Genomic DNA, 27,669 nt, shown 5'->3' with positions numbered 1-27,669 from the left:
GCCCTCCTGCCGCTGCGAATGAGACCCTCTCTCCCCCTCTCTCTCCTCTCCCCCCCACAGGCTTCAGTTCCCTGCCACATCAGACAACCACCACTTCCTACTGCTCAGCCTTGTTCCTCACAACATCTCAGGTGAAGAACCAGCTGAGGAAGATAAAGGCAAGGAAGGCAGCGGGTCCAGGTGGGATTCGTTCCCAGCTCCTCAAATCCTGCGCAGACCAGTTGTGTGGAATCGTCCAGCACATGTTCAGCCTGAGCCTGAAGCTGGGCAGAGTCCCCCAGCTGTGGAAAACATCCTTCCTGGATCCCCCATCCGAAGGAGCTCAACAACTTCAGACCAGTGGCGCTGACGTCTCATCTGATGAAGACCCTGGAGAAACTGGTCCTCGTCCATCTGCGCCCCCTGGTGAGCTCTTCGATGGACCCACTCCAGTTCGTATACCAGCCTGGCATCAGTGTGGATGATGCCATCATCTACCTGCTCCACACTTCACTCTCCCACCTAGAGAAGGCGGGGAGCACTGTGAGGATCATGTTCTTTGATTCCTCCAGTGCTTTCAACACTATCCAGCCCACCCTATTGGGAGACAAGCTGGAGCAGGCGGGAGTGGCTCACCACCTCATCACATGGATCCATGACTTCCTCACAAACCGGCCACAGTACGTGAAAACACACGACTGTGTGTCTAACGTGCTCCTCTGCAGCACAGGAGCGCCGCAGGGAACTGTTCTGGCTCCCTTCCTATTCACCTTCTACACCTCGGACTACAAATACAATTCCTCTACCTGTCACCTGCAGAAGTTCTCTGATGACTCTGCGATTGTCGGCCTCATCACTGACGGAGACGATCGGGAGTACAGAGGGGTTACGCAGGGTTTTGTGGACTGGTGTCAGCAGAACCGCCTCCAAATCAACGCTGGGAAATCCAAAGAGCTGGAAGTGGATTTCTGCAAGAGTTGGCACTCTCCCCCTGCACCAGTGAATATCCAGGGAACAGACGTTGAGAGGGTCTCAACTTAAGAGTACCTGGATGTTCATCTGAACAATAAACTGGACTGGAGCGACAACACAGACGCTCTCCATAGGAAGGGGCAGAGCAGACTCTTCCAACTCAGGAGACTGAGGTCCTTTGGCGTTCAGGGGACACACCTCAGGAATTTCTATGACTCTGTGGTTTCATCTGTCTTTTTCTATGGAGTGGTCTCCTGGGCAGGAGGCATCTCGGGCCGGGACAAAAAGAGACTGGACAAACTAGTGAGGAGGGCCAGCTCTGTCCTGGGCTGCTCCCTGGACTCTGTGGACTCAGTGGGGGCAGGAGGATGATGGCGAAACTGGCATCAATGCTGGACAACCCAGCCCACCCACTCAATGACACTCTTGGAGCACGCCACAGCTCCTTCAGTGATAGAGTGAAGAGATTTTTCCGCTCCTTCCTGCCGGCTGCTGTCAGACTTTTTAACAAGAACATTAGGACAGGTGTCAGGTTCGTCAATCAGACATAATATATTTTTAAAGTTTATCTTACCCCAGGTGTTCCGTGCTGTCCCTTCTGGTTCAGTCGGATGGTGATCGAGCCGAGAGTCGGGATGTTGTAGCGAGGCTGGCCTCAAGATGAGGGTTTTAAATACTAGTTGCTGTGCACAGTCTTTCTCCAGCCGTCACTGTTCTCTCCGCTCGATCCAGTCACCATCCAGCCCGAACTTTGAAATGTCACGGAAGAATCAGAGACAAAAATAGACACGAACACCAAGTGGCAAGAGTCTGGCAGCCAGGAGAGATGATACCCCAGTGATCCTGTCGAATCTCTGAAGCTTACTGCACCTCCCTGGGCCTTTTATTGAAAATCACGAGTTATATCACAATACAGGTTTACACAACAGATCAAGGGTATGTTTATTCTGGTCGCAGCTGTTGTTGATCCTGCTCACGTCCGCACTTCTTTCATGTTGATTTGGAGTCGACTTAACCTGGGTGCAGGTGGCTGTTCCCAGAGTTGTTAGTTAATGTGTGAACCAAAATTAGCAACAAAACCTATACCGTGTAGTTAATGTTGTGCCGTGTGATATCAACTTCTCTTTATTACATTTGTTAATAATTGTTCTTATGTTATTTCTCTGTAGCCACTTCATAAGAATTTCTTTATTATTCCCGACATTCTTTTTTAGCATAGGTGTCGTCGTAGTAGCAGCAGACTTCAGCAAACATCTCTTATCAGGATTCAGCACGATGTTGCTTGCATCAGCTTTTCTCCTGCATTTCCACTCAAACTGCAAACACTCAAGCATAGTCTACTTCACTAGATTGCAACATGTTATATGCTTATATGCACTACGTATTAAAATAAAGCTGTGTCACGGCAAATGTATAATAACCTCTTAATGTTATTCTAACAGGTATAATTGACAAAATGATATTTTTTTTCCGAAGTGAGATTCTGCTTAGCAACAAACCCCAAACGCTTGATAGAGCTCAACCTAGAAAGTGTATTTTGCCAGTCAGAAATTTATTCAGAAAGTGTAATATTAAATGTATGTGAGGGGATATTTGAAGAGTTTGAGTTATGTTCAATGGACCATACATATACGAGCCAGCCAAACACAGCGAGAAAACCAGCGCCGACTCCAGTCGCCATCAAGTTGCCAACTCCTGACATACCAAAACCTTTGAGAGAAACTGAGCCGATTTGCGTTTCTCTTTCTGGTTCTTTTTATAGTTCAACTTCTACATCAGTTTTTAACCTTTTCACACAGCGTAATGAAGGCCAGTTGAGCAAGTGGAACAAGTGACTTTATTGATGATTGTGGAAGGCACCGATTTCATAAGCACAGTTTCTTCTCACACCTTTTCCATTAGGTACGATTAAAAAGACAACTGAAAAGCATAATGTTAACAAATGTTGTTCCAGGCAAAGGCAATTAATTTCCTTTACATGTTTGATGTAAACACACCAAAAAAAATCATCATCACTCAGACACAACGGTTCTTCTGGCAATGATCACATTGGCTTAGTGTCAATAAAAGAGCTTTGCAAAATTCAACGTTTCATGTTTTATTCAAAATCAAAATTTACACAAAGAGTCAGTTCCTTCAGTTTTTTGTTGTCTTTTTTTTAAGCTTCAAGGATCGCTGCTTTTCTCACCAGCACAATTGTGACTCTCCGCATGCTGTTTAGCGGAGAATTTTTTAGCACAAACGCTGCAACTGAATGTCTTGTCTCCACTGTGTGTTCTTGTGTGGCGTCGTAAATGAGACCTTCGAGAGAAACTCTTGCCACAAACTGAGCAGGAAAAAGGTTTTTCTCCAGTGTGTGTTCTTGTGTGCCTTGTTAAATGAGAATTTCGAGAGAAACTCTTGCCACAAACTTGAGCAGGAAAAAGGTTTTTCACCACTGTGCGTTCTTGTGTGGATTGTTATATCAAACTTTTGAGAGAAGCTTTTACCACAAACCAAGCAGGAAAATGGTTTTTCTCCAGTGTGTGTTCTTGTGTGAATTATTAAATGAGACTTTTGAGAGAAGCTTTTGCCACAAACTGAGCAGGAAAAAGGTTTTTCTCCACTGTGTATTCTTGTGTGGTATTTTAAACTTGATTTTAGAGAAAAGGTTTTACCACAAACCAAGCAGAAAAATGGCTTTTCTCCAGTGTGTATTCTTTTGTGGTATGTTAAACTTGAATTTTGAGAGAAGCTTTTACCACAAACTGAGCAAGAAAAAGGTTTTTCTCCAGTGTGTGTTCTTGTGTGACAAGTTAAATTTGACTTTACAGAGAAGCGTCTACCACAAACTGAGCAGGAAAAAGGTTTTTCTCGACTGTGTGTTCTTGTGTGGATCGTTAAATAAAACTTTCGAGAGAAGCTTATGCCACAAACTGAGCAAGAAAAAGGTTTTTCTCCACTGTGTGTTCTTGTGTGCCTTACTAAATAAGACTTTCGAGAGAAGCTTTTGCCACAAACTGAGCAGGAAAAAGGTTTTTCACCACTGTGTTTTTTTCTGTGCCCTTTTAAAGACAACTTTGAAGATAATGAGTCAGTGTGACATGCCCTTTCACCTTTGGCTTGCCCATCATCATCATCATCATCGTCATGAGCGTCTGATGATGTGTCCTTATTATGTGCTTGTGATGGTCCCCAGTGGTCTTCATCACCTTCTTTTGTCACGTGATGACTTGAGCTGCTGCTTGTAGGCTCCGCCCCTCTGTTGTCCTTGTTTTCATCTTCAGTCTTTATAGGGACAACGTTCACTGGTGACTTGTTGATCTCCTCCTCCTCCTTTTTGATGTTAGTCAAATCTGGCTCCTCTTTCACAGAACAGAGATCATTTTGTCTGACGTCTGCAGGACACAAAAAGACAAATTTGGTTTGGTCAAGTCAAAGCTCAGGCGGCGACTTTGTCTTATATTGTTTCTCCCGTGCTACCTTGACTTGTGCCTGCCGCACACGGAGCAATGCGTGCGACCCCAACTTGGACCGGACCATGGGGGCATTTCACAAAATTACATCCTACAATGTAAACCTCCCTTTTGATGCCCGATTTCATTCCTGACATGGTCACAGACATCCTACGATGTAAACCTCCTTTTAGCAGCACAACAGTGATAAACGAGCATTGAAAAGGGAAGCACGTTGCGGCTGATGCCCGATTTAATTCCTGACATAGTCACAGACGTTTCTGGAAGCGAGCTGAAGTTAGCACACACAGGCTATTGTGTGCGTCTGATGGAACACCTGTTGTGGGACCCTAACTTATTAATGGGGGCCATCGCAACTAAAGGAGTGGAAGAGTTTAAACCTGGCTAGTTTTATTCAACGTCCTGCATCTTGTGTCACTGTTATTCTGTGGAATGCTGTGTGTGTGGCTGGTGCAGCTGGACAAAGAAAGTGAAAGAATGTGAAGGTTTGGGAGGTTTTAGGTTGGTGCCTGGCGGAGACAGATACCTCGAGGGGGAAGGGTCGACAAGAAACTGGACCCTTCAACTACAAGCAGGAGTAGCCACCACTTGAAGAAAGACCAAGAAAAGCAAGCTAAAGTTAACTGCAGCGTACACATAGCCAATAGAATCATGCCAGGATGCCTTAGTCTCTGTGTCATTTGCATATTGTGTCTATAAATTAATGCTGAACAGCGGAGACAAAGAGAGCTGTATTGAGAGGGACCCAAGCCCAAAGTGTAGACTTGTGTGTTAGGAATAAATCCACTCGTGTGTGAAAATGCCGGCTTCCTGATACCTTTCTATTGCAGAACGAGCGCGCATATTGTTGGATGAGTGAGAGTTGGTTAAGGTCGCGAATTGGAGTCAGATTACTAATTCGAGTTTACATTGGTTTAAAATTAAATTCTAAAATTGATTTAAAGATAAATTCCAACACAACATTATGTCATTGATAGAATAGGAATCCTTCAAGCGAAATATGTTTTCAAGTATTTCATTTTGCATTTAGAGATAGTTTCATCGTGGGTACTTTTTGCTTCCATTATAATCTGGATCCCTAAAAGAATTAAAGGGGCCCTGGAATCAGAGTCGCTATTTATTGTATGATTTACGTTTGGGGTTTTTTTTACCCAAAATGACATTTATCCTGGAGGTAAGTTATGACATTACCCTTTTTATTTTTATAAAATTTCTGTTTTGAAATAAATTTTAAAACAAAATTACGTTTGAAGAGTAAAAGTTCTTACACATAAGCATTCAGCAACAACACTTTCACTCTGACTTTCATGTTGACATATTTGAATAATGACTGTATATTTTAAAGTTATCCAATATGTATTCAAATTAGACTAAGATACACCATAATATTATTCGAGTTCATTGAATTATTTTGTACCTGCAATGATGTGCATAACAGGCAGACGGTGTCAGTAATGAGTAACAAAGTAACACAAAACCTCCCATTGTTCCGTCATCATTGTCATTTGCAAAAATTATCAAGAACTTTGAGTTGTGGGGGCGATGCAAACCACCTGGGCCACACGAACTTTATTACCAGGAACTAAATGTTCCTGGACTTGTTGGTAGAAAGGGGGTTGTGACGTTCTCTCTTTTTAAGCCCATTGTAAGCCAAAGATGCAGATGCATTCCTTGCAGCATGCGCATTATCACCGATGAGATCCGTGCAACCCTGGGTGGATGCATTAAATGTATTTTAAATGTTTGGATGAGGTGAAACAATGCACACGTGCACAAAACAATGCAGAGCCACCGGAGGTTAATTGACAGAGCCAGTAAAAGTTTCATAAATAAATAAGACCAATACGTACTTGATTTATTAAAAAAAACTTAATCCTTTGTGCTTTATCCACTAAAATTAATCAACCGCCATTGATCTTTTTGCCGCAGTGTGCACAGTTTTTAGAGTCAGTTTGAATCATTCCAGAAGGAATTGCTTGAACAAGATATGTCAGAGAAGTTATTGTCAAAAACGAGACAAGCCTTCATAAATGAATCACCCAGCCAAGATTGTCTTTGTCACTTGCGAGGAGCAGTCCGCCAAAGAGAAAAGCTTTCCCGCTGCTGTGCGGCGTTTTATTGAAGCACAGCAAAGCATTTTGAATATGCAAACTCATAAATAACGGAAAAACATGAATACTTTGACTTTATACCACCCGTCCACACTCTTCCTGTTGTTCGAACGGTTTCAGCTTACAAGACATGTTAGGGTCACACTTCTGTTCAATGCGAGCTAAACGGTTTCCTGTCAAACACGGTTCAAGACGTGCATCTGTTTTTGTGGCTTCCTGCTAAACTGCCAGCATAGACACAACTCTGTTACCACTGAACTCACGTTTTCCTGTTTAAGAGGTCCATGTTTTTGTGACCTTCTATTAACCCGTAAGCATAGTTTTGAAACATGATGACATGACAAACTTAATTTCTTTCACAATAATATAAAAACTTTTGCAGATATAGCAAAAACAAATTGGAGAAGCTGTGGCGCAGAGCACAACATCAGTCAGACCCCGGGTCCACAACCCCTCAGGCAGAGACGCAAACAGAGATTTCGCTTCAGAGTGACCCATTCACTGTCTACCATAGTGTCGAAATTCGGAAAATGTTCCATAACAGAGGAATTCGTCATGGGTGCTGAAACACCACACCCTGCTCGTGACGGAGTATTCGACATAAAAAATTAACTCTGCCAACCGTCTTCACCAATGGGCCGAAATCTTTAGTATGATAATGCGCACCGATAGTTAATGTGATTTGTGGCTCAGCGAACAGAGACAATTCATACCGTTTCCTCTGCTCTGGGGCAAGGCACACATGCGAGGCATGACCGGTCGACATCACAAATACATAATCCTAATGCAAGACGCACTTCTGACCCTCGAAATTGGGTGAATGCATCCTGACAAACCAAATCATCAGAACTCAGTGTTCAATGCAAAGGACCAATTGGTGGTTTGAAGGGGTGGAGGCGGCTACACCGCGCAGACCAGAGCAGGAACAGGAGGTACCACCCGCGGGAGGATGGAGACCCTGGTCTCAGAGCTGCCCAGTCGACTGGAACGGAGGACAACATATGCTTCCCCGGCGGATGTGCACAGTCAAATTCAGTCCCTTCTGGAAATTCAGTCCCACTTGAATTCCAGTGTTTCACAGGTGCGGGTTCGGTCCAGGGCAGTGACTCGGCCAATCTCAAGAGTCCCACAAACGTGACAGTGTTGTTGCTCATTGGGATATGCTGAAGAAGCTTGCAAAGCGTGGAATATCTTGTTCCACCATCAAAAACTGTTGTCCATCAATCGTCACCGGAATGCCAAGACTTGCCGGTCCTTGAATGCTGAGGCTCCGCGGGCACCCCTATCGTGGAATGTGGTCCCAATCGGGTTGAGGCGTCAACTGTGCGTTTGGAAGCCACAGAAGCGTTGTCGGAGGAGGGGGTAGCGATGGCACCCCCGTGCTAGTGGACCTCTTTGTGACTGGCATGGCGCTGGACCACAGGATGGCACATTTCAGGAAGTGGCTCGGTTTGGACCGCTCATCACCCAGTGACCCCACACCCCACATCAAAAGCACGTCCCACTCACAACCCATCTCTATAACCACCCCTACTTCTGTCTGACCTTGTTGACCAGCCGGTGCGGACAACAAGCCTGCTATGGCACTGTGTCACCAGAACCTGGCCCAGGAGCAACGGAAACGGAAAGAGCAGACGCAATGGGAGCTGCATGCGTCGGCTGCTGCATTAGCTGCTTCTCCCCGGTTTTATTTAATTTTTTCCCTCCCCCCATATTATTTTTTCCTTTCCCGGTGAATTAGCACTCTTGGCCCCCTGAACCCGCAAGTGTAACAATTCTGTTCTCCATCCAATACAATATTTTCTTTCATCGATGCAAAAACGGGGGTTCTACTCATACTGATTAGCAGTTTCTCATTGACGGACTGTTTCGCATGATGTCAGTAACTGGGAGGCGCACGCCCTCGAGGACGGCCACCCGGCACAGCTGTGTGGTGGTGACACTATTGGACGGGTCACTGGCGGAAGCTTCAATCCATTCGCGTCTCGCCCCGTCTCCCATAAGAGCTCACTAACTTAATCCCTCATCATATTTTACAAATGCCAATGCCAATTGGTTTTGTCTTCTGTTTATGATTCATATTCATTCCCCATGAACACGTCAATTATAATTTAGCTATTCTTTTTTCACTAACTAATGTAACCCCGTTTTCCTCAACCAATGAGTCAGTATTCTTTGAAGTGGAATATCCGCAGACTAGAAATTTGTAATTTAATTTAAATCAATTTACTGAATCTCAAAAGTCCCCTCATAACATGATAATTCATGACATTCCTGTCATTTCCATCTCAAAATGTCGTTCCATTAATTGAATTACCGTAGTACATCCGTCGCCAAACTGAAGTATGGAACATTAGATGTTTTTTTTTCGTTTTGCATGACCTTTAACCTTTCATGTTCGGTTTCAACAAAATTGTATCTCTTATCAGTATCCCTGTTTCATGAGTTCCTGCCGGGGGCACAAAGGAGGAGTTCAGAGAGGAATTTCACCCTCAGGGGCAATCCCAAACTTTTGTTTCCAGGACATTGTAACACTCTGGGCTGGTTTATTGTTCTTCTTATTGCAATTTTACTGCATTCAGTCTTCCTCGAGACTGAATACGTTCTAGTGTTTGCCAAATAGTTAATCCTAGTTTCTCACTTTAGCTTTGCACAGTCAATATATGAACTTTTTCAACTGCACAATCACTTCATTGAGGTCTAGTTATCAATTGTTTACCATAGTCAGACTTTGGCCGTCAAAGAGACCTGTTCCTGAACCATATGTTCACGTTTTCATCACTCAGGGCTTTTCCGTGTTGACAAATCACAATACGATACGTGGAAGCGCGCTTCTCTTCATTATTTCTATTTCCAGCTCATAATTTTCCTGATAAAATTTACACCCTGGCCAGGGTCTGTGCTCAAACTGAGCTTATTCACGACTATGTTGTCTATAGCTATAGTTTTACAATTCCTATTTCTCATCTCTTTAACCACTAGACCTTTCTTTTCTTCATCTTCTGCACATTTCTCCCGCACAAGTCCCCATTTACTTAGTTCCTATCATCATTTTTTTTCATTTGTCCATTTATTTATACTTTTTCTAATGTTCTTTCATAGTGTGGTTACTTTGACATCTTTGAATGTTTTAATCATTTATAGAGGCCTCTTGTTTAAACAATAATTGAAACTAACACAGGGATTTTCCATGACCAATCAGCCAGCAGACCCACACGCACAAGCTCTCTTTCACGACCCCAAAAGCCCCGACCGCTTGGACACAGGCGCACAACACCCATTGTGAGTAAAAGCATCTCACTTGAAGTTCAGCCGGCCGGCTGTTGAACGCCTGCGCCCCAGCACCCTGAGACCCTCAATGGAGCAAAATGCCAAAAATGTGGTATATATTGTTGTTGATGTGTGGGTCTGTCTCAGCTTCCCTCCGGACAGGTCGTGTAGCATGGCAGAATTGGTGATGGAAAAAAATTCTCTGACACAGCCATTTTGGTTCGAAAGAGATTTTATTCTCGTCACATGCTGATGTCAAAAGAAGTCTCCCCAAAAAGAAAAAAGGGAAAGGTGTCCCCTCTCTCCGGCCTTCCCTTCTTATAGGGAATGGCCACACCAGACATGAATATTGAAGGTTTGTATTACGATTGCTGGCATTATTTTAAACACTTACGGGACAGAAGGTCAATTATTTAATTTAGCAGGTTCATATTTACTGAATATGTTAAACATTGATTGAACAAAAAGCATTTATCAAATGAAAGTAGAAGTACAGTGCATCGATAAGATTGACTGGGATTGTAGTCATGGTGTTTACTGATGCATTCATATGCTAAATTTAGATGACTTCGTTTAAATGCAAGACCTCAAAATTGCACACACCGTATTTTCATGACCCACGCTCTCATTCAGAATAAACAGATTCAGTCTGCTCAGGTTAAACTGATGACAAACCAGATAACACTTCATGGACAAATACAATAAAACACATTCTCCACATAGGCCATAGAAGATACAAACATCAAGTTGGGCAGGGGAGGAAGTCACAGGGACACTATCAAGAACACCAAAAACACAATTTGATCTGTGAAAACATACACCACACAATCTGTACACTGACGAGATTACAGGGGAATGTGAGCAGGAGAGACCGAGAGACTGCCGCCTGCCTGAGAAGGTCAGCCTTGGACGTGGAACGTGGGAAGGAGCAAGGACGACCGATTCAACCTACATGACCCTTGACATAGAAAATCTATAATATGAGATCAGCGCGACATTTTTCGATTGTACAGTTTCCCGTCAGATTAAGAAAAAGCCACCCAGATACTATTTCCTGAACTCCAGAAATCAAAGAAACTAAAATATCGGAACTCTAATCAGTTGTTGTTGAGTCTTTATTTGACCCTATTCTTCTTGAGTACAAAAAAATAACACGCATTGGAGTAAGTTTGGCTTTCAAGATTCATTTCCTAAATGTTTCTCATTTTCTCGGTGGCTAAACTCCAACAGTGGATATAAAAATACACTACATCTGTCAGCCTAGTTTAAAAACCACAATATGTAAAATGTTAAATTAACAGTTCAAAATTTATACTGGGAAAAACATGGAGTTCACCCCCCACTATTGGTTATTCTTTGGCATTAATTGTCTGCACTGATTTTATTTGGCATAAACAAATGTTCAGCAAACTAGCAAGTAAAAGGCAATATTTAAAAATAAAATGGCAATAACCTCGAACGCATTTCCCCAAACAACTTAATGTTGCGATGCATATTTTTAACGATAGAAAGTCGTTCTTGACAAAGCAAATGAGTAAGACGTGTACAAACCTGCTTCGTGTAGCACAACAGGTGGCTGCTTGTTAACTTCGCCCAGCAGTCGAAGATGTTGCTCGTTCTCTTCTTTTATCCCACAAAGTTCGTCTTTGTACTTGGATGTCGTTCTTTCACACATTTTCAAATGATAATTCCAAAAAATCCGCCCTTGATCTCTGCTTGGCGATGAGTCATGTGCCTCTTTTCGTTAGCGGATAGCTAGCTAACAAGCTAAGCTAACTACGCCGAAAAGCATCAACACGCGAAAATGAGATTATCGGGACACAAAGACTTAATGAATTATGTCGACGTCCTTTAGAGTAGCACTGGACATCCTGTGAAAAAATTACAGTCAGTTCTACACTAAATCAGAAAAATTTAGCGGTGGTTGTTTTTATTTCGGTGTGGACGGGTCGGTGGATGTGGTCGAGGTCCTTCGGAAGCTGCGCGCTTGCTTATGACGTCATGCTTTAGGCACGTATTTTTCAAATATATTTCTTTGCCTCTGTGTTTGTTTTTACCCATGTCTGTTCTATTTTCATATATTATTCATTTAATATTTTAAATTGGTTGATAATTTCTTTTTTACAAAATAACTAAAATAACGCCACATTGGCGAGTAAGCTCTGACGTCACTTCCGCCTTTGCCCCGAGAAGCCGCCGCAGCTCTAGCAGTGGGACGTTTACGTTTCTCCTAACGAACTTGCAACAATGCTGTGGTTCACTCGGGCTGCGAGATTGTATGAATATAATGTCTGCATATACTCGCAGTGCTTCTCAATTATTTCACGCCCGCCCCTACCAAGAGGAAAAAGATTCGCGCCCCCCACCACCATTTTTTTCTGTCTTTGTATATTGATGTTAGATTGTCAATAAAATATCCTTTCACTAAGCTAAATTGATAAGAAATATAATTTTGAGAACTATTATAGTGAGGATCTCGAAACTCAGTACTCTATTGTGCAAATATTGATGAGATGATAAATATTTATTCATACGTTTTTTGTAAAAAAAAAACTTTATTAATATTAGCAAACCAAACACAGTTATTAATACGTACATAATATAGAAAAGACAAAAAGAATAGCCAGGGGGGTTTTAAACAAAAATTCTTTGTAAATAACCAGAAGGAACAGCTTTAGTATGTTTACGATTCGGTTTTTTTCATGGTTACTTTAATGTTCCGTCTTCTGTCTTAAGAAGTCACGCAGGTAGTGATGGGTCCAGCGACACTGAGACGTCGATGCGCGCGCCGAGCTTCCAGGGCAAACCCCGTGTCGGTGCGCGTACCGCTTTAAGAAAGTCACGTGACCACTACCAGAATTTTGTCGACACGGCTGTCGCGCGCCAAACCGTGTTCATAGGGACGCGCATCTGTCAACAGGATGGACGCTCAAAACAAGCATCGAGTTATTGGCGCATTACTTTGCGTTAAATATCCACAAGATGGAAGACGTCACTGTTGATGCGCACTCAGAGGTGCAGCGCTATACGTCAGCAGGACACGTTGCACGTACGGAAGACTCGCTCTTATACTGGAAGTCAATGGAGGCAACGTTCCCTCACCTATTTCTATTAGCCACACAGGCGTTGTGCACACCGGCCTCTTCAGTGCCTTGTGAGAGGATCTTCTCAAAGGCGGGGGAAATTGCCTCAAAAAAAGAAATAGACTGAATAACAAAACGCTGGAGAAACTAATTTTTTTAATAAAAAACTTTAATTACAATGAGTCCATTGTCATTCACAACACTTTTATTTGGGCATTCAGACAGATGTTCACTTAATTTATCAACTGCGTCTCAAATATCAAAGATTTTTTAATGAAATTGCATGTATGTAAAAATAATGTGAAAGGAAATGCCTAATCAGAATCAGAAATCCCTTTGTCATTGTACTCAAGTGTGCAACGAGATTCGAGAGCTCCTCTCTCCAGTGCAATACAACAATAATTCAGTTAAATATATAAATTAGATAAATATGAAAATAAATAGTGCGATGGAATGTAATACGAAATAGAGGATATATAAAAACACATCACGTCGCTAATCAATGGAATTGGATAAAATTAGTTTGACAGATCAGTGTCAGATGACCCTGTCAAATGTTTCCTGCAAGTCCACCAGGTGTCAGTATTCAGCAACACAGTGTCAACACAGTGTCAATACATTGTGTCACTGTGTCGAAACGATACAGGATGCCTCATCTACCCATCACTAGCGAGGACGTGAGCAAGCGCATGAACTTGACAGGAAACAAACGCGGTCGTGGAAGTCCGTAAAGTCCGGCAATGACCCGACACTGCGTTGTCGGTCTGGGAGGCTTAAATAGTCCGAGTGATCAGGGGAGCAGATGGGAATCAGGTGCGTGATGATTGACGGGAAGCAGGTGTGTGGCTGGCGAGGGCGGGTGCTGAGGAAAACGTCCCCACTCAGCTGACAAAATAAACAGAAGCAGCACATGGCAGGAAGGAGGGAAGAAAATAACAACAAAAACACTGACATGCCCGACACGGGTCATGACAGAAATAGTACAAAGACAGATATCTGGGCGGCTTTTTCTTAATCTCACGAGAAACTGCACTCGGGCGAAAAATGCGCGCCATCTTTCAGCCCAGCTTCAGTTTTTATAGGAGTTTTTTATGTCAAGGGTAATGTAGGTTGAATCGGTCGTCCTCGCTCCCTCCCACGGCACGGGTCCACGTCCAAGGGAAGGTTAATCATCGTCTGGATAGTTGATTCCCATCTGGTCCCCAAGACTGGCACGCCAAGGCTGGCCTTCTCCGGCGGGCAGTCTCTCCGTCTTTCTACCCGCTGGCATTCCTCTGGAATCTTGTCGGTGTGCATGTGTGCGTGTGTATGTGCAGGTGTATGTATATGTCTGTGTGTATGCATGCGTATGTGCATGTGCTCCGATCTCCAATTGTTATGTCTTTCAGAATGTGTTTTTTTTTATAGCGTCTGTGCGAGTCCTCCAGTGCCCAATTTGGTGTGTTTGCATCTCTCCAGCCAATGTGGAGAATGTGCTTTGTCGTATTTATCCATAAAGTGCTGTGAATGTGAGGACAGCTCAAGGAAATGCTATGTGTGCAAATTTGTTCTCACTACTGAGAATTTCAATAAAGTTCACACATTTAAACTAAGTACTATAAATTTAGCATATGAGAATAATATAATAAATCAGTAAACACCATGACAACAATCCCAGTCAATCTTATCTATGCACTGTACTTCTACATTCATGGGATAAATGCTTTTTGTTTAATCAATGTTGAACATATTCAGTAAATATGAACCTGCTAAATTAAATAATTGACCTTCTGTCCTGTCAGTGTTTAAAATAATGCCAGCAATCATAATACAATGCTTCATTTATCATTGCAGTACTTTTACCATAACAGCATTTTTTATCATTGCAGCATTTTATTAATTTTCCCTCTGTACCATGGACAGACATTCGGAGTGTTTCCTTACACTTGTATATGTTGAGGGATGTAAGTGTGTATATTCAGGGGGATTGTGTATATACGTATATACAGTATATATTTGCATGTTTTTTATGAATGTCTGCTGCTGTTATACATAAACTGCTACATTGCACCGCCGCCTCGGTGTGATCAATATGTTTGCTGCTGTAACACTGCAAATTTACCCATTGTGGGACTATGAAAGGACATCTCTATCTTTATCTTTAAAAACCTTGTGTTGGTGCTTGCTAAATAATTTTCCATAAGATTAAGATTGAACAAAATGGTGAAACAAAAATTTAACGATTAAACATTGAAGAATAAATTATTCCTAAAACAGTTCAATGAATCTTGAAATTAATAGTGAATTATTGTAGTTTAATGAATACTAAAACGAATAATGAAATATTAAAGTACTTAAATAAATATCGAAATCATTTTCGAACACAATAACAGTTAAGTAATAAAAGAGTGACATATTTTAATTTAAAATTCGCAACCACATCGCAACCTGGTGAAAAACCCTGTAAAAAGGCAAATATGTTGACATAAAGTATCACTTTATCATATCAACTGTTCATAATAGGGAAATACATTTGGAATACTATCCAACCAATAACATGGTGTCAGATGTGAAAACAAAACCAGCAACAAAAGTCAAATTCAATACATCTCTCAAGTTCATATTTGGGAACTAAAATGTTACTTCATGTGCATACGGTTCAAATCGGACGTTTTTCCAATGTTTAGAAGAAGATAACAATGCTTTGCATCGCAAATGGCGACATCTGTCGGTGAGTTGGTGACAGTGCGCCACACAGCCAGCAGCCAATCATATCACAGCGGGGTGTGTCCTGTTCTTCCGCTTTCGTGACGAACAGGAAGTCCTTTCTGTGCGACTTTGAAAAACGACGCCATCTTTCATTCGTCTTGTCGAACAAAGAGAAGCACACGAGTTATCGCCAAGCAGAGCTCAAGTGCGGATTTGTTGAGATTGTCATTTGAGAATGTGTGCAAGAACGACACCCAAGTACAAAGAGGAACTTTGTGGAATAAAAGAAGAGAACGAGCAACATCTTCAACTGCTGGAGGAAATTTGCAACCAGCCCCGTGTTGTGCCACTCAAAGCAGGTTTGTACACGTCTAACTCTCATTTGCTTTGTAAAGAACGACTTTCGATCGTTAAAAATATGCATCACATCATTAAGTTGTTTGGGGAAATCGTTCAAGGTTATTTCCGGTTTATTTTTTAATATTGCCCTTTACTTGCCAGTTTGCTGAACATTTGTTTATGCCAAATGAAATCAGTGCAGAAAATAAATGCCAAAGAATAACCAACAGAGGAAGGTAAACTCCGTGTTTTTTTCCCAGTTTAAAATTTGAACTGATTATTTAACATTTTACATATTCCGGTTTTTATACGTTGTGAAAGAAATTAAGTTTGTCATGTCATCATGTTTCAAATCTATGCTTACGGATTAATAGAAGGTCACAAAAACATGGACCTCTTAAACAGTGTTGGAATCTAACTCTATGAATGTACCAAAAGTTTATCAAACTGTTCGAATTAGTTATCTGACTCCATTAAATTAATCACAACCTACATTCATCCAACAATTTTGCGCGCTTGTTTTGAGAGAGAAATGACCAGGAAGCCTGCAACTTCACACGGGAGCGGATTTATTCCTAACAGGAGATCTAGTACAACAAATTCCTCAACACAGTTCTGCGCGCCCCTGTACCCAACAGAAGACCCCCACCCACGAGTTGCCCTGGATCATTTATACATTTAATCAAAAACAAAGACATCCTCCTGTCCTACTATTGGCCATGTGTCATCTGTAGTTAACTTTAGCTTTCTCTTAGTGGACGTCTTCTGCCCGCAAGGTGACGTGTCGGCTCTTCCCATGGCGCACCAATGTTGTTGTTTGTGCGCTCCACTGTCCATGAGCCACTGGATCCGTTATTCTGCTCTCACGGTCGACCGTGTGACCATCTCACACCAGCACCTGGATGTCCTTGATGTCTGGAACCTTTCCGCGTCAGCTCACCCAGTTCTCCAACGTGCGGCTCGTCCTGCACAAAACATCTGCCACCCATGCATTTCACACAGCCTGGCCGGACCTTTTCCCATACATTGAATTAAAGCCCAATCAGTATATATCTTTATTGCATTAAACTGAATACATGTAACTTGTAGTGAATCTTATAAAATCCTTCAACAGGAAAACGTGAGTTCAGTGGTAACAGAGTTGTGTCAATGCTGGCAGTTTAGCAGGAAGCCACAAAAACAGATGCACGTCTTGAACCGTGTTTGACAGGAAACCGCTCCTCGCAAGTGACAAAGACAATCTTGGCTGGGTGATTTATTTGTGCAGACTTGTCTCGTTTTTTACAATAACTTCTCTGGCATATCTTGTTCAAGCAATTCCTTCCGGAAGGAATTCTGCCTGACTCTAAAAAATATGCACACTGCGGCGAAAACATCAATGGCGGTTGATGAATTTTAGTGGATAAAACACATTTTATTTTTTTTTTGAAAAATCAAGTACGTGTTGGTCTTATTTATGAAATTTTTACTGGCTCGGTCAATGAACCTCCAGTGGCTCCTGCACTGTTCTGTGCACGTGTGCATAGTTTCACCTCATCCAAACATTTAAAATTCATTTAATGCATCCATCCAGGGTTGCACGGATCTCATCAGTGAACAAGCGCATGCTGCAAGGAATGCATCTGCATCTTTGTCTTACTATGGTCTCAAAAAGGCTGAACGTCACAACCCCCTTTTCTACCAACAAGCCCAGGAACATTTAGTTCCTGGTAATAAAGTTCCTGTGGCCCAGGTGGTTTGCATCTCCCCCGCAACTCATAGTTCCTGGTAATTTTTGCAAATGACTGATGACAAAACAATGGGAGGTGTTGTGTTACTTTGTTACTCATTACTGACACCCTATGGCTGTTATACATCATTGCGGTTACAAAATAATTCAGTGAACTCTAATATTATTATGGTGTATCTTAGTCTAATTTGAATATGTATTAGATAACTTTAATATAAACAGTCATTATTCAAATATGTCAACATGAAAGTCAGAGTGAAAGTGTTGTTGCTTCATGCTTATGTGTAGGAATTTTTACTCTTCAAACGTAAATTTGTTTTAAAATTTATTTCAAAACAGAAATTTTATGAAAATAAAAAGGGTAATGTCGGAACTTACTCGCAGGATAAATGTCATTTTGGGTAAAAAAAACCCAAACGTAAATCATACAATAAATAGCGACTCTGATTCCAGCGCCACTTTAATTCTTTTAGGGATCCAGATTATAATGGAAGCAAAAAGTACCCACAATGAAACTATCTATAAATGTAAAATGAAATACTTAAACATATTTCACTTGAACGATTCCTATTTTATCAATGACATTATGTTGCGATGTCCCCCAGTGGTCTGCATCAATATGTTAGCAGGGTTCGCGGTTAACTTTAAAAACTGCTTGCCCATAGGGCAAGTGCCACTAGAATTTGCCTTGCCCGAATGGCCAAATTACTTGCCCGACTTGGGCAAGTGACAATTTTTTTTCTCTAAGAATAAAATGTTTATGGTTGTAAAATGTGCGCCACAAATGTAAATAAACATATAATCTGATAAACATAAATTAATCTTGTTTTCATCATCAACCATGAAACCCTACTCACAAGAGCAAATGTATCATCCTGTGCAGTTACTGAAAATGTTAATTGTAGTTTTAATAATTAACAAATCTGCATGTTAATAATTAACAAATCTGCATGTTAAATTGGGAAAATGATATTACAGCAATCCAGATTATCAATTTTAAATCCAGGAGAGCTTATTAATTGAGGAATCACATGAGTAAATTATGAGTGTGGGAAATTTGTGTATTCCTTTAAGACCAGTGCCTGTGGCGCTGCCTCCATAAGTTTCATAGCATAAACAGAACACAGTCACTGACACAATGTCAGGTCACATCATGGAGCTAATGAATTAACAGCCAATAATCAAATATTACTCCCTTCCTTACTCGCAACTGAATTGTCTACTTAAAAATATTCGAGCTATTTTAGTCATGTCAGAGGAATCCGAAATGTTCGGATTTGAATGAACTCGTCGCCACTTGTAAACATGCGCAGAATAAGGTAGGAAAACTTCCGGCTGTCAATTTTCGGCCGAAATATCGTAGGTTTTTGTTGTGTTTTTCAAACTTCAAATGAGGATGCAACTACAGAGAGTTCCAATACTGCGGGATTTATTGACGTCCACTTCAACTCGACATTCACTGAACTAACTGATCCCCGTAGCGCCCGCCCATTGTCCCCGATAAGGACCAAACCATAACATAAGGGGGTGTCTGGGTTAAACCATCACCATACAGTGCACACAAACAGATCACATCGCAGTTTTCGGCGAAATTAAAGATATTTGGCTGCTTTAAAAAATGCTTTCCCCGGTCGGGCAAGTTGCCCATGATTTTACCTTGCCCGTGGCCAAATTTCACTTGCCCCGGGCAATCGGGAAGCGATTAACCGCGATCCCTGATGTTAGGGTCCCACAACAGGTGTTCCATCAGACGCACACGATAGCCTGTGTGTGCTAACTTCAGCTCGCTCCTAGAAACGTCTGTGACCATGTCAGGAATGAAATCGGGCATCAAAAGGGAGGTTTACATCGTAGGACGTAATTTTGTGAAATGTCCTCATGGTCCGGTCCAAGTTGGGGTCCACGCATTGCTCCGTGTGCGGCAGGCACAAGTCAAGGTAGCACGGTAGAAACAATATAAGACAAAGTCGCCGCATGAGCTCTGACTTGACCAAACCAAATATCTTTTTGTGTCCGACAGAGGTTAGTGAAAACGATCTCCGTTCTGTGAAAGAGGAGCGAGACTGGACTCGCATCAAAAAGGAGGAGGAGGAGGAGGAGATCAACAAGTCACCACTAAACGTTGTCCCTATAAAGACTGAAGATGAAAACAAGGATGAGAGTGAGGACAACAGAGGGGCGGAGCCTCCAAGCAGCAGCTCAAGACATCACGTGACAACAGAAGGTGATGAAGACCACCGGGGGCCATCACAAGCACAAAATGAGGACACATTATCAGATGCTCATGATGATGATGATGATGATAATGAGCAAACTAAAGGTGAAAGGGCATGTCACACTGACTCATTATCTTCAAAGTTGTCTTTAAAAGGGCACAGAAAAACACACAGTGGTGAAAAACCTTTTTCATGCTCAGTTTGTGGAAAAAGCTTCTCTCAAAAGACACATTTAACAAGCCACGCAAGAACACACAGTGGAGAAAAACCTTTTTCTTGCTCAGTTTGTGGCAAAAGCTTTTCTTTTAAGCAAAATTTAAAAACACATACACGATTACACACTGGAGAAAAACCTTTTTCATGCTCAGTTTGTGGAAAAAGCTTCTCTCAAAAGACACATTTAACAAGCCACGCAACAACACACAGTGGAGAAAAACCTTTTTCCTGCCCAGTTTGTGGCAAGAGTTTCTCTCGAAGGTCTCATTTAATAATTCACTCAAGAACACACAGTGGTGAAAACCCCTTTTCATGCTCAGTTTGTGGAAAATGCTTCTCTCAAAAGGCAAGTTTAACAGAACACACAAGAAAACACACGGGAGAAAAACCTTTTTCCTGCTCAGTTTGTGGCAAGGGTTTCTCTCGAAGGTCTCATTTAACAAGCCACTCAGGAACACACAGTGGAGAAAAACCTTTTTCCTGCTCAGTTTGTGGCAAGAGTTTCTCTCGAAGGTCTCATTTAACAAGCCACTCAAGAACACACAGTGGTGAAAACCCTTTTTCATGCTCAGTTTGTGGAAAATGCTTCTCTCAAAAGGCAAGTTTAACAGTACACACAAGAAAACACACTGGAGAAAAACCTTTTTCATGCTCAGTTTGTGGAAAATGCTTCTCTCAAAAGGCAAGTTTAACAGTACACACAAGAAAACACACTGGAGAAAAACCTTTTTCATGCTCAGTTTGTGGAAAATGCTTCTCTCAAAAGGCAAGTTTAACAGAAAACACACTGGAGAAAAACCTTTTTCCTGCTCAGTTTGTGGAAAAAGCTTCTCTCGAAAGACACATTTAACAAGCCACACAAGAAAGCACAGTGGAGAAAAACCTTTTTCCTGCTCAGTTTGTAGGAAAGGTTTCACTCAAAAATCAACTTTAACAAATCATACAAGAACACACAGTGCAGAAAAACCCTTTTCCTGCTCAGTTTGTGGAAAGAGTTTCTATCGTAAGTCGCTTTTAACGAGCCACACAAGAACACACACTGGAGACAAGCCATTCAGTTGCAGCGTTTGTGCTAGAAAATTCTTTTCTAAAATCGGTGCTGAGAGTCACAATTGTGCTGGCGAGAAAAGCAGCGATCCTTGAAGCTTAAAAAAAAGAAAACAAAAAACTGAAGGAACTGACTCTTTGTGGTAAGATGTAAATTTTGATTTTGAATATATGATATATTGAATTTTGCAAAGCTTTTTTATTGACATTAAGCCAATGTGATCAGTTCCAGAAGAAGCAATGTGTCTGAGTGATGATTTCTTTTGTGATTTTACATCAAGATGTAAATGAAATTAATTGCCTTTGCCTGGAATAACATTTTTTAACATTATGCTTTTCAGTTGTCTTTTTAATCGTACTTAATGGAAAAGGTGTGAGAAGAAACTGTGCTTATGAAATCGTTGCCTTCCACAATCATCAATAAAATCACTTGTTCCACTTGCTCAACTGGCTTTCATTACGCTGTGAAAAGGTGAAAAACTGAACTAGAAGTTGAACTATAAAAAGAACCAGAAAGACAAACGCAAATCGGCTCAGTTTCTCTCAAAGGTTTTGGGATGTCAGGAGTTGGCAACTTGATGGCGACTGGAGTCAGCGCTGGTTTTCTCGCTGTGTTTGGCTGGCTCGTATATGTATGGTCCATTGAACAAAACTCAAACTCTTCAAATATGCCCTCCCATACATTTAATATTTCACTTTCTGAATAAATTTCTGACTGGCTAAAACCTCTTTCTAGGTTGAGCTCTATCAAGTGTTTGGGGTTTGTTGCTAAGCGGAATCTCACTTCGGAAAAAAACTATCATTTTGTCAAATACAGTGAAACCCCGCTACTTCGCGGTTCACCTTTCGCGGGTTCAATGCTTCGCGGGTCTAAAAAATAATCGGGGGCATTGTAGTTTCGCCGAGCGGCACAAGGGGGCGCTGAAGCGGTTAGACGGCCGGCGTGCGCCGAAGAGGAGAGTGGACGAAGAAGAGAGTAGACGAAGAAGAGCAGGTTCCCCCGGACACAATTGATGGCGACGTTTCGCGCGGTTCGGACCGTATCAGAGCTCCGGCCGGCGTGCGTGGCAGTTAAGCCGTAGATGAGCACCTTCCCCGGGCACGGGCGGTGCCAAGCGGGCCCTAAGTTTAACCGAATGGAAGCTCCCGAGGAGGAGGGCATGCTCGCGTCACAGTAAGCCGTAGATGAGCACCTTCCCCGGGCACGGGCGGTGCCAAGCGGGCCCTAAGTTTAACCGAATGGAAGCTCCCGAGGAGGAGGGCATGCTCGCGTCACAGTAAGCCGAAGAGGAGCACCTTCCGCCCGGGCACCGGCGGAGCGCGAGGCTGTCAGTTATGAATGAATAAATGAATAAATAAATAAATGAAGAATGCCACCTATCATTTCACTGTCATGATCTGTGCCTGTCATGCCGCGTGTTTTTGTTTTTTCAGCTGTGTGGGCGTTCCTCCAGCGATCGTCTCGCGCCATGCCGTCAGCTGCTGCGAAACGCGCTGATTACACTGACTATATAGTGATTATAATAAATATCTTTGTATCACCACCTTTTTTCCCGGGTCTGCGTTTGGAGAGTCCTGTTCAATCCTCCAGCTCTGCTGGAGGATCATAACATTCACAGGGCACACCGGACGGCGTACCACCAGGTAAAAGTCGAAGTAATTAAATAAATACAAAAAGAAGTAATTGAATAAATACAAAAATAATGGCTGGGGAATAAAAAAATAATAAGTTTTAATAATAATTTTTTTTGTTATAACATGAATTTCACTCTCTCTCTCGCTACCAGTGTGTATATATATATATATATATATATATATATATATATTTTTTTTTTTTTAAGCATTTTTGAAGGTGTGCTGCTACTTCGCACCTATATATATTTATATATATATATATATATATATATTTATATATAGATATAGAAGTATTTATATACAGTGTTTTTTTTTTTTTTTTTGAAGGTGCGACCCTACTTCGCGGATTTTCAGTTTTCGCGGGTGGTCTCGGTCCCCATTAACCGCGATAACCGGGGGTTCACTGTATACAGTCATAATTCAAATATGTCAACATGAAAGTCAGAGTGAAAGTGTTGTTGCTTAATGCTTATGTGTAGGGATTTTGTCTCTTCAAACGTAATTTTGTTTTAAATTGTATTTAGAAAGAGAAATTTTAGTAAAAAGGGGAATGTTGGAACGTACTTGCAGGCTAAAAGTCATTTTGGGGAAAAAAAAAACAAACAAACGTAAATCATGCAATAAATAGTGACTATGATGCCAGGGCCCCTTTAATTCATTTTGGTATCCAGATTATAATGGAAGCAAAAAGTACCCACGATGAAACTATCTCGAAATGCAAAAAGAAATACTTGTAAACATATTTCTCGAAAAGGATTTCTATTCTATTAATGACATGTTGCGATGGCCCCCATCAATATGTTAGGGTCCCACAACAGGTGTTCCATCAGACGCACACAATAGCCTGTGTGTGCTAACTTCAGCTCGCTTCCGGAAACGTCTGTGACCATGTCAGGAATGAAATCGGGCATCAGCCGCAACGTGCTTCCTTTTTAAATGCTCGTTTATCACTGTTGTGCTGCTAGGAAAGGGAGGTTTACATCGTAGGACGTAATTTTGTGAAATGCCCCCATGGTCTGGTCCAAATCGGGGTCGCACACATTGCACCGTGTGCGCCAGGAACAAGTCAAGGTAGCACGGTGGAAACAATATAAGACAAAGTCGCCGCATGAGCTTTGACTTGACCAAACAAAATGTGTGTTTGTCTTTTTGTGTCCTGCAGACGTCTGTGAAAACGATCTCCGTTCTGTGAAAGAGGAGCCAGACTTGACTCACATCAAAAAGGAGGAGGAGGAGGAGGAGATCAACAAGTCACCAGTGAACGTTGTCCCAATAAAGACTGAAGATGAAAACAAGGATGAGAGTGAGGGCAAAAGAGGGGCGGAGCCTCCAAGCAGTAGCTCATGTCATCATGTGACAAAAGAAGTTGATGTCGACCACTGGGGGCCATCAGAGGCACATAATAAGGACACATCATCAGACGCTCATGACGATGATGATGATGGGCAAGCTAAAGGTGAAAGGGCATGTCACACTGACTCATTCACTTCAAAGCTGTTTTTAAAAGGGCACAGAAAAACACACAGTGGTGAAAAACCTTTTTCTTGCTCAGTTTGTGGGAAATGCTTCTCTCAAAAGTCTAATTTAGTAAGGCACACAAGAACGCACAGTGGAGAAAAACCTATTTCTTGCTCAGTGTGTGGCAAAAGCTTCTCTCAAAAGTTTCATTTAACAATCCACACAAGAATGCACAGTGGAGAAAAACATTTTTCTTGCTCAGTTTGTGGCAAGAGTTTCTCTCAAAAGGGCCATTTAACAACCCACACAAGAACACACAGTGGAGAAAAACCCTTTTCCTGCTCAGTTTGTGGAAAATGCTTCCCTCAAAAGGCAAGGTTAATAGAACACACAAGAACACACAGTGGTGAAAAACCTTTTTCTTGCTCAGTTTGTGGTAAAAGCTTCTCCCAAAATTCTCATTTAACAAGGCACGCAAGAACACACAGTGGAGAAAAACCTTTTTCTGCTCAGTTTGGAGGAAAAGTTTCTCTCAAAAGTCACGATTAACAGAACACACAAGAATACACACTGCAAAAAACCCTTTTCCTGCTCAGTTTGTGGAAAGAGTTTCTATCGTAAGTCGCATTTAACGAGCCACACAAGAACACACACTGGAGACAAGCCATTCAGTTGCAGCGTTTGTGCTAAAAAATTCTTTTCTAAAAAGGGTGCTGAGAGACACAATTGTGCTGGTGAGAATTGCAGCGATCCTTGAAGCTTAAAAAAAGACAACAAAAAACTGAAGGAACTGACTCTTTGTGGTAAGATGTAAATGTGATTTTGAATAAAATCTGAAATATTGAATTTTGCAAAGCTTTTTTATTGACACTAAGCCAATGTGATCAGTGCCAGATCAGTGTCTGAGTGATAATTAGTTTTTTTTGTTTTCATAGCAAACATTATCAATGAAATTAATTACCTTTGCCTAGAACAACATTTGTTAACATTATGCTTTTCAGTTGTCTTTTTAATCGTAGTTAATGGAAAAGCTGTGAGAAGAAACTGTGCTTATGAAATCGGTGCCTTCCACAATCATCAATAAAATCACTTGTTCCACTTGCTCAAGTTGCCTTCATTATCCATCCATCCATCCATTATCCGCCGCTTATCCGGGGTCGGGTCGCGGTGCAGCAGGGAAGCCCAGACTTCCCGCTCCCCAGCCACATCTTCCAGCTCTGCCGGAGGGATGCCCAGGCGTTCCCAGGCCAGCCGGGAGACGTAGTCTCTCCAGCGTGTCCTGGGTCGTCCTCTGGGCCTCCTGCCTGTGGGACATGCCCGGAACACCTCACCAGGGAGGCATCCAGGAGGCATCCTAAACAGATGCCCGAGCCACCTCATCAACGAGAAATGACTACAATCAATACATAACATATTCCTTCCCCCTTACTGTTAAGGTCCCCTTAGCAAAAGTCAACCTTAATTTTTTTTATTTTTTTTATTTACAAAGTATTGCCAGGTAAAGATTGTGATTCAATACACAACAATTTTAACTTGCCCTACAACCGGGCGCTAACTACGGAGAGAGGGTGGACTAATCTGGACTGGGGATTATTCTGCCCCATAAAATGGGTTAGTCATTACACTACAACGTCAGTCTGTCAGGGGGTCGTCTTTGTCTTTTAGGATAAGTACGACCGATCAATAAGTCAGTTACATTGTCTGTTGAAGATGGCTGAATGATTCCTGGGTTGCGAGGGGTACCGGGCAAAGTCCCCTGAGCAGGCTTGGCTGTTCCGTTTACATTGTCCATTTCAGAGGGTTGCTCCTGGGGTTTCTCTGAAGGTGGATGTTGCTCTTGATGGACCTCTGGCGCTGGATTGAAGGACGTAGCACGAGATGAGTCTTCCCCAGGGCCGGAAGCCAGGAGCAATTGATCAATATGCCGTCTCCAAACGAGGTGATCATGGGTTTTCACTGTATATGATACATATGATGGGCATAGTTCTGAGCGAGAACCTTATCTCCCGCCGTTAAGGACCGTAACTTTGCCTTTGCCCGTTGTCCCATTTGAGCTTCCTGTTGGTGATGAACAATGTCTTTTGTCTTTGGAGGTCTTAAGAGGTCAAGTCGTGTGCGGAGTGTTTTCTTAAACAATGATGAGGCAGGAGACACCTTAGTTGTGGCGTGGGGCGTGTTTCTGTATGACAATAGAAATCTATTGAGGCAACGGTTTAGAGATTGTGTACTTGGGGAGGACCTTAGCGCTTGCTTCATAGTTTGTATGAATCTTTCAGCAAGCCCATTTGTAACAGGATGATACAGTGCAGACCTGATGTGCTGAATACCATTCTCTTCCATGAACATTCGGAACTCTTCCGACACCAGCTGTGGGCCATTGTCACTGACAAGCTGTTGGGGAAGACCAAATCTGCAGAACATAAACCTTAACCCTTCGACAGTTCTCTCTGAAGAGGTGCTTTTCATGACAGCTACTTCAGGCCATTTGCTATGAGCATCGACTACCACTAGGAACATGTGGCCCTCGAGTGGTCCAGCAAAATCAATATGGACTCTTTGCCACGGTTCCTCAGGCCAGTCCCATGGGTGTAAAGGTGCAAGCTGTGGGAGGTTTCTCAATTTCTGTCAGTCACTGCAGGATCTTGCTTTCTCCTCAATGGCTGCATCCAAGCCTGGCCACCAAAAATAACTGCGTGCAATTTCTTTCATCCTAACCACACCGCAGTGTCCAACATGCAACTCCGCGAGTAGTTTCTCTCTGAGGGGTGGTGGAATTATTACACGATAGCTCCACAATAAGCATCCATTCTGGACTGAAAGCTCATCTCGTCTCACTAAGTAAGGCTTGAAGGTTAGTGTCATCTCTCCTCCCCTTCCCTGAGTGATGATATCTACGATCTCGGACAAGACTGGGTCAGTGCGAGTCTTTTTCTTCACCTGCGTTGAGGTAACTGGAGCAACAGACATTTCCTCGAAGTAAAACACTTCGGCGTTCTGCGTTTTTTTACTCCAAAGACTATAGAAAGTGCCTCACGCTCAATCTGTGCAAAATTGCTTTCCGCCTTGTTAAGCATCCTTGACGCCAAGGCAATGGATCTCTCTTCTCCAGACGGCATGATGGGCACAAACTTGGCATAATATGTTAACAACCCCAGAAAAGATCTCAACTGGGTTACATTCTTGGGAGCTGGAGCCTCTACGATAGCCTTTACCTTTGATGGTGCTTTGTGCAGTCCTGTGCTGTCAATCACATGTCCTAAATATTCAACATTTGGTCTGAAAAAATCACATTTGTCTCGTCTGACCTTCAATCCATATTCTTCCAGTCGCTGTAGGGTCGCGTCCAAATTTTGTAAAGGGGACTGTTCATCAGGTCCGGTGATAAGCAGGTCATCCAGGTAGCACTGAACCCCAGAAAGACCACTCAGTATCTGGTCCATTGCCCTTTGGAACAGTGCTGGAGCAGAGGTG

General features: G+C 42.3%; 1 protein-coding gene across 1 annotated transcript; it reads left to right on the top strand.

Moving 5' to 3' along the window:
- Window positions 1–19,852: 19,852 nt before the first annotated feature.
- Window positions 19,853–26,061, top strand: LOC148341654 (uncharacterized; the record flags this gene model as incomplete). The annotated part of the gene is made up of 2 exons (XM_088283326.1): window positions 19,853–20,824; window positions 25,996–26,061. Coding segments are annotated over 2 exons (1,038 nt in total), but the record flags the coding sequence as incomplete, so codon positions are not given.
- Between the last annotated feature and the right edge of the window lie 1,608 nt (window positions 26,062–27,669).

The sequence above is a fragment of the Idiotropiscis lumnitzeri genome, chromosome 2, assembly GCF_059441095.1.
Source record: "Idiotropiscis lumnitzeri isolate Australia: NSW breed Sydney's pygmy pipehorse chromosome 2, RoL_Ilum_1.0, whole genome shotgun sequence".
NCBI classification, from domain to species: Eukaryota; Metazoa; Chordata; class Actinopteri; order Syngnathiformes; family Syngnathidae; genus Idiotropiscis; species Idiotropiscis lumnitzeri.
The sequence above is the reverse complement of the archived record's forward strand: the minus strand, read 5'-3'. Positions and strand labels throughout refer to the sequence as shown.